This window comes from Perca fluviatilis, chromosome 4 (assembly GCF_010015445.1).
Source record: "Perca fluviatilis chromosome 4, GENO_Pfluv_1.0, whole genome shotgun sequence".
In the NCBI taxonomy this organism is placed as follows: Eukaryota; Metazoa; Chordata; class Actinopteri; order Perciformes; family Percidae; genus Perca; species Perca fluviatilis.
In genome coordinates, this window is record NC_053115.1 from 16,055,505 (window position 1) to 16,063,635 (window position 8,131).

Here is an 8,131-nt window from a genome sequence, read left to right on the forward strand (position 1 = left end):
GGTGAGGCTTGGGTGGGTATGCATGCCTTAGCATGTGCTGTGTGACACAGAGGCGTGCGTGGGTGGCCAACTGACGCCACTAGCCCTGTCTAGCTGTCAGAGGCTGGACACACCTGAGTGGCACAGGAATACCCTCATGACTGTGTGAGTTAACCTTCCCTCACTTCTGGCTCAGCTTCTTTGTCTATCTTACACATGCTGTTTTGATTTTTGTTCTTGTGTTACTGCTGTTACGTTCAGTCCTAAATCCTGAGCTCCAGTTCATACTGATCCATATCTCTTCTTATCTAATGCTGTTGTTTTCTTATTGACCTCGACATCTGATTTGGGAATTTTTTCAAAAAGTCCACAGCCTCCAACTTCTCACAGTTTGTATTTACATGGGCGCACAGAAGATGTTATGGCTGTTGTCATTCTGCGCTGTACAGTTAAGTTTCTCTGTATGCAGTATGCACCCTTGTGCAGGGTCAGATTGAGGTTATGGTTCAAGTGTGTGAACTAGTTTCCTGCTGTTAGCACCTCAGGCTGTTGACATCTCCAGTCAGTGACTCAGGAGTAGAACAGCGTGTGCGAGAGGTCAGACCATGGTCATGTGACGTTACATTTGTCCTTCATCTGTCTCCCAAAAAGAGGCAGTTGTGTTTCATGACTTAAGAATTAGTTTTTTGTAAAAGAACACATTACTGGCATTGTTGAGATATGACGGCCTCGTCCAGTCACAATTCATACGGTCTGTCAGACTTGTACAGCAACTGATTTTTTTTTTTTTTTAATCAGTGCATCAGTCACGCTCGAGGGACGTTGGGGTCAAATGTTCAAGAATGAATGAGGGTTAGGCAGAAGAGAGAGGAAGAGCTGGCGGTGGTGGGGGGTGAGTTGGAGACAGAGCGGTGCCCTCATGTTATCAGATTAGTGGCGGGTTAGATCGACTTAGTGATGGATGATAAGAAAGAAATACAAACAAATATAGCATAAAATGTGCAGGAAGATGAATAAGAGTGCGAGACAGCCAGGCGGCGAGCCTCGAAGAATGTGGCTTACAGAAAGTTGTACATGTTTGATGAGGGCACAGGACAGAGGATCAGCCCTACTTCCTTACTGTCATCATGATGTTTGATGTCTTGTGATGTCACAAGATCTAAACCTCAAAGGAAGGAAAAATGAGACCAAACTAAAACACACCCTGATATTTTCACAGTCATAATTAGATCACATGCTAACACCATTTAACAACTACTTCTCATCACGTGTGTCATGTTCTTTGCTTTTTATTTTATCTGTCGTTAGTGCTGCAGCTCATAAGACTCTTTCCAACTCTCTTGTGCTCAGGTGACTGACGATTACACTGTGATTGGCCGCAACCTGTTCAAGAAGGAGACCAACCTCCAGCTCTTTGTGGGGTTGAAGGTCACACTGTCGACAGGCGAGAGTGGCGTTATCGAAGGTGGATTTGGACAGAGCGGGAAGTTCAGGATCCGAGTACAGGGTAAGGATTACCTGAGGTGAGAAGTTATTGCTTCTTCACCTCTGTCACACCGATACTCCCAACTACTGATACTGTTTATCGAGTCTTGAGTCACACATATCAAACTCACTGTGGCGTTTTGATAATGTTGCATAGACAAGTCTCCCTCTTCATTAATACACACATCCAGGGGACTTTCTGTCTTTTCTTGGACGTTGGGGATCTGTGGACAATTTTCAGGATGCGGTAAGAGTGGTAGGCCCGACATCCTGAGCCACATTCCCAGGATTCCTCTGGGGCTTGCCTGTGTTCCGGGGGAAGTCTGTTCTGTGTTTATTTTACCTTCTGTTGCTCCGAACCCACTGCTCCACACTGGGAGGGAACAGAAAACAAAAATATTTGGAAAGAGAACCTCACCTATATCCTCCTCACTGCCTCACACTTGCATACTCAAAAGTCTCAGACATACTAACGCACACATCTTCATGCATGAACATAATTAACATCCAGTGGTGTTCATCAGAGACTCCCCACGGGCATTAAGGCAATGATGGCACTATTCTGCTAATAAGGGGTAGGTCGAATAATTCTTACCGCCTTACCGCATCTCTCCACAGCTGTTTTTGTTGTTGTTTGCTTTTTATATATACGTATATACATATTGATTGATTTGTAATGCGTGACTTGTTGCTGTTTGTCAGTATCGTGAGTTTCCGTTGACTGCCTGTAGCTCCAAAGACTTTCTCTTTTATTTTCTTAAGATGCATACATAAGATGAAGGAAAGGAATGAAAATGTGTAAGAGATTCTGCTTTCATGCAGACTTCACTTGCTTTTCTGTTGTTCACACCTGCTGCTGCAACTAACGATCATTGTCATGACCTATTAATCTGCAGACTGTTTTCTCTATTATTCAATTAAAATAGTTTGGTCCACAAATGTCCATCAAAATCTCCTAAAACCTAAGGCGATACCATCAAATTCCTTGTTTCTTTTGAACCCAAATATTAATATACTATAACATACAAACAAAAGGAGCGAATCTGCATATTTGAGAGGCTGGAATTTAGAGTGTTTGGCAGTTTATTTTGTTGGGCTTTTCCGCCTTTAATGGACAGGACAGGTGAGAAAGGGGAGAGCGAGAGGGGGAAGACATGCAGGAAATCGTCACAGGTCGGAGTCGAACACTGGACCTCTGCGTCGAGGCATAAACCTCTAAATATAGGTGTGCCTGCTCTACCCACTGAGCCAACCCAGCCACTGTTGGCAGTTTTTTGTCGCTGAATTTAGGGGCACAGCAAGAATATCAGTCCTTCAAACTAGAATAAGCACAGAAAATACAGTGGTTTAAACCTCTTCCAAAATAAACTTGCTGCCAACTTGGCTACTAACCCTATTTTATTTTTCCATCAAAACCAATTTATGCCCATATTTGATTCCTTTTTGAGTGTTGATTTTGGACTCTGTCTGATAAACACTTTCTGATGAGTATCCGTGCAGCATTTCTATTAGGGGTGCACGATTCAGAAAATGTCACGATTCGATATCGATATTTTTAGGCTCAAGATTTGATTCAAAATCGATTTTTGATTCAAAAACGATTCTCGATTTAAAAAAAACGATTCACAGTATGTAAATGTAGTTACTTTTCCCAAATGATTGCAGTAGACATACAATTAAAAAGAAATCGATTTTTGGAATTCTATGAATCGATTTTGAATCGGTAGAGCTTGAATCGCGATTCGAATATGAATCTATTGTTTTGCACACCCCTAATTTCTATTATTAAGTAGATGTAGTAAATGCTTTTTAAAATATTTTCTACGCACAACCCTAACCTTAGAAATGTACTTGAGGACAAACGTGTAAAAGTGCAATTTCTATGTGCCAATTGTATGTGAACCCAAATCATTTAAGTTTGGGCGTGTCACTGTGTTCTGTGGTGGTAAACGGACATTTTCAGCGTATCGTAGATAACAAGAAGAGATTTTTGTCGGCGCTGCAATCATAACAACCCTCACATTGGCATAATGATAACAAGACGAATGCTGGCGCCGTTGTATGTGAGGTCAGACAGTCAGCGTGTAAAGCATTGAACCCAGAACATTTCTTACCTTCTGTGTGCAAAACGGCAAACAAGCAGCCACATACAAAAAATCAAGAGGGTAGATATGATGGCATAGCTGAATTTGTAGAATGTGCATGGGCTCAGCGTTCACGGGAAACGGCTCAGTGTGGCTGAGAACGAGACTGAAGTGTAGGAAGAGTGCCAGGATGAGCCAGACTAACACGGAGACTCGAGGAGACCTGGTTCTTATTTTCATCAGTTACATCAGGAGGAGGAAGGCATCAGTTGATCTTGAGGTCAGCACACTGAACAGCCTCCAGCACTGATACAGCACCTACTGCACACATAACGGGGAAGAAAAGATCTCAAGCATCAGATATACCTACACTGAGATGATTAGGTTGACCTAAATATTGTACATAGTGTAGGGCAGTAGACAGTGTAATCTTGACTTATTACATGAGGGGGTCTATTTATATAAATACAGTTTTTTGGACAATCAACCTTTTTACTTGATTTTTATTTTTGTTTGTTTATCTTTTCTTCAGAGGGTCTTTGCCCAGAAACCAAGCAGTTGTTAACCTCCACCTCTAAGAAGAAAGTGAAGGGTGGAAGCAAAGGCGAACCAGCACACGAAGAGGAGCCCAAAACACATTCTCAGCCCGTTAGCATTCACTTGCATTTCAAGCGGTATGTCTTTGATCCCCATAAAAAGATGGTTCAGTCTTGACCTTTGTTGCATACACATCAGCCTGTCACAGTGCTTCAAACAGGCAGAAGGTGGTTTCACAGGTCATGTCGAGGTGAGGGGAACACTGGCCTCTGTATCAGGGTTATGATCATTTTCTTCTATCAGCCTCTGATGGAGACAGTCTGCTGAAATGCAATGATTGTGGAACGCATGTGAAACAATGAATTTTTTTTTTTTTAACTGCCTTTATGGATATGGACTTGATCCAGTTTGCACCATTACAAGGGTGGAAGCAGCTCTTCTGTTTCTAATGCATTTGAGTTGTCTTAAACAAAAAAAAAAGTACCTTTTTTGTTTTTTTCAGTATGTTTCTAATTTAGCTGAGCCTTGATTGGCAAAAACACATCAGCTGGCATTTACGTTTCAGGTTTCATTGGCTGTGTGATTTCAAAATGATTTTTTTAAATTTTATTTTACTTTAATGACCGTTTGTAGAGCTGGATTTTTACCAAGAATACCAGTTATTCCAGTGACTGCTTGAGTGTATTATAATAACTATCTTTATAAAAAGACAAATAAAGCAAAATCTATGCTGAAACTTTATTTCTGACTGTTGTTTTTTTGCGTGATCTTTAGTTGTGTATCAAACTATTTGCAACCAGCTGAATTCATCACCAATTATGTACAAAAACGTTTTTACATAAGTACATTATGAAGCACTCTCGATGCTAGCAGCAGTTTGTATGTGCAGTACCTACTGTGGCACATGTACATGAGTCAAAAGAGATCCTGTATCTACATATTTTATTTGTAGTTCCTACACACTAAATACATACTGAACTCTAAACTTTAATTTATGTCTAACCCGTCTTTCTCTCCGGTTAGTTTGTTATGTTGTCATCCATACTGTACAGCATAATGGACACATTTTAAATGAGTTTTCCAAATGTCACACTGTCCAGAATCAATTGGATACATATACAATCCCATCGTAACTAATATCCATAAGAAGTGCACCTACTACTGTAGCATGGAGTTTGAAACTGCCTGCTGAATCGCATTACACTGGTCTGCAAAAACATGATCCATACATGGTGTAAGATTTCAAGTTATCGAAAATGGATCTCTGGTAATTTTGTACTTTTGTGTACAATATAGTCATTTTGATACTGGTTTTGAAAGTGCTATTTAATTTGAAAAAGCCATAACTGAATCATATACTGGAGTATTTAGAGATGGACATTATCTACTGCATGTTTAACCATGTCTTTTATTAACAATGAAAAAACAAAAAGGAAATGGCAAGAAAATTGTAACAACATATTGTAGCTGACTGATGGTCATTGAGAACTGTACATGGGCGGAAATCATCCTCTCTCTGTGTGTCTGTGAGTGGTTGTTTTTTTTGTATGTGTGTGTCCATCCTGTCACAGAAGTATTGTGGGGCGGGGCAGTGAGAGTGCTGGACACTCAGTATGTAGCGGATGATGTCAGCAAACTGTCCCTGTGAACAGCGACTCTATCTCAGCAGGAATCTGTGGAAATTGGAGAGAGAGGGAGGAGGGAGGAGCAGCAGGAGCAAGAAGGGACACTGCAAGGATTGTTCCTCTGAGTGACAGTCCTTTTAGTCTTATCTCCTCTCGTTCCTCTTATAGAAAACCAGACGGGGAAAAAAAAATCTGTCGCTTTTTATTCCTGTGTCTCTCCAATTTCTCTTTCTCGCTCCACCCCCCTCTTTCATTCTCCATCCATTCCGGTTTTTATTGAAAACCTTTTTCTCTGGCCATTACTGGTGTGATGTCTCATGAGAAAGAAATGGAAATCATCGTTAGGCTCCTAAATATTTCCCTTCATGTCATAATTTTATACATAGTTTTTTTTGTTTTTAAAGATATATCTGATCCATATCTGTATCTTTATCTGCATGTTATCTTTCTTTAAACTATTAAAACATGCATACACACTAAATTGGTTGATAGCTATTCTTGTATTGCATTTCAACTTATGTGAAAAAATAAAATGCGTTTTGCCTTAATATAATTGTAAACACTAAATCAATTTGCCAATGCCTCTTGTTTGAGGATGATTATTTTCATCTTCTTTGCCTTGATTAAGATCCTTTTGCATTTTATTAATTGTGTTAATTGTGTGCTCCACGTTTCCCCCACTATGTTTTAACGTGCATGCTAATCCTGTATGTGTGTGTGTGTGTGTGTGTGTGTGTGTGTGTTTGTGTGTGTGGCGAGAGAGAGAGACACCACAGCTTAGGTGAGGAGGTTTGGGTGGACTGAATAATCCGCTTTTGGAGCCGTAGCTAATTGTGGCCAAGGCTATGGGACTCCAGCTGGGAGTGTGTTCTCACCTCAACACACTAGAGCTGGGCGATATGAAGAAAATCAAATATCACAATACCTTTAACCAAATACCTCGTTATTGACATTGCGATGATATTGTAGGATTAACAATTTGTGTTTTCATATACAGTATTATTGTAAGAGGCCGATCCCTGAGATGGGAAAGTGATTACACATATTTTTCATGTTCATTTAGCTGCTTTATGGCAGTTAAACCTTTTGCAAGCTTTACATTTGCATGATGGTACAAATGCATAATGCATGTTGCATCTCTCCAAAGCCGTTTTCTTTTTTGTATATCTATATACATTTTGATTGATTTGTAATGCATGACTTGTTGCTGTTTGTCAGTATCGTGAGTTTCCGTTTCCAAAGACTTTCTCTTTTATTAACATGCATACATAAGATGAAGGAAAGGAATGAAAATGTGTAAGAGATTCTGCCTTCATGCAGACTTCACTTGCTTTTCTGTTGTTCACACCTGCTGCTCATACCTGCATTATTTCTAGGGCTGCAACTAACGATCATTGTCATGACCTATTAATCTGCAGACTGTTTTCTCTATTATTCAATTAAAATAGTTTGGTCCACAAATGTCCATCAAAATCTCCTAAAACCTAAGGCGATACCATCAAATTCCTTCCTTCCATTTTGTTTGACCCCAAAATATTAATTTACTATAACATACAAACAAAAGCAGCAAATCTGCATATTTGGTGCTTATTGAGTGTTGATTATGAGCCCTGTCTGATAAGCACTTTCTGCTGATTATCCGTGCAGTATATTTTTTTATGCTTTTAAAAATATTTTCTACACACAAATACCTAGAAATGTACTTGCCTTTTGCCTAAATTGCGTTTTGCCTTAATATAATTGTAAACACTGAATCAATTTGCCAGTGCCTCTTGTTAGAAGATTAATATTTTCATCCTTGTCTTGATAAAGATCCTCTTGTGTTTCATTAACAAAGACACTGTGTGCACCGCGTTTCCCCCACTATGTTTTAACATGCATGCTAATCCTGTTGATTTTTGCGTGCGTGCGTGCGTGCATGCGCGTGTGTGTGTGTGTGTGTGTGGGGCGAGATTGAGACATGAAAGGGATTACACCTACTGTTCTTCATGTTCATTGTGACCTGTATTTGGGGCCCAGTGCTCAGATTCATAACTACTATTCCCCATAAGACGCTCCTCTTCTGCCATAGAGATAAGACACAGCCATGATGATTTCCCTTCAATACCCCTTTCCCTTTTTTGCTGGTGACCTCTAGGTCAGCCAGGAGTCGAGGGTCAACATCTGAGCTCCTGAATGTTTATAGTTGGGAAGCGGTCACTGATGAGCAGAGATAACAGGCAGCCGCGTAAGAGAAAGAATTGGAGGAAAAGGGAACACCGGCTTGATTATTGACAAGGCACAGGAGGAGGGCAGGAAAAGACTTTAAAATGTAGTTTAAGGCAGAGGAGACTGAAAAGACTTATGACGTTTGACTGATAAATGGGTGCATTAATTAACAATTTAACCAGTGGGTAGGTGGTTAGGCTGCTAACGTGCTCT

The 8,131-nt window shown here is 40.2% G+C and overlaps 1 protein-coding gene across 1 annotated transcript in view; it reads left to right on the forward strand.

The window, feature by feature from the left end:
• Positions 1-4,826, forward strand: part of eefsec (eukaryotic elongation factor, selenocysteine-tRNA-specific) — a 10,653-nt gene extending 5,827 nt beyond the window's left edge. The window contains exons 4-5 of the mRNA XM_039796384.1: positions 1,330-1,486; positions 4,081-4,826. Coding sequence (XP_039652318.1) covers positions 1,330-1,486; positions 4,081-4,262 — 339 coding nt within the window. The 3' untranslated portion in view covers positions 4,263-4,826. The remainder of the gene's footprint in view (positions 1-1,329; positions 1,487-4,080) is intronic.
• The last annotated feature ends 3,305 nt before the right edge of the window (positions 4,827-8,131 follow it).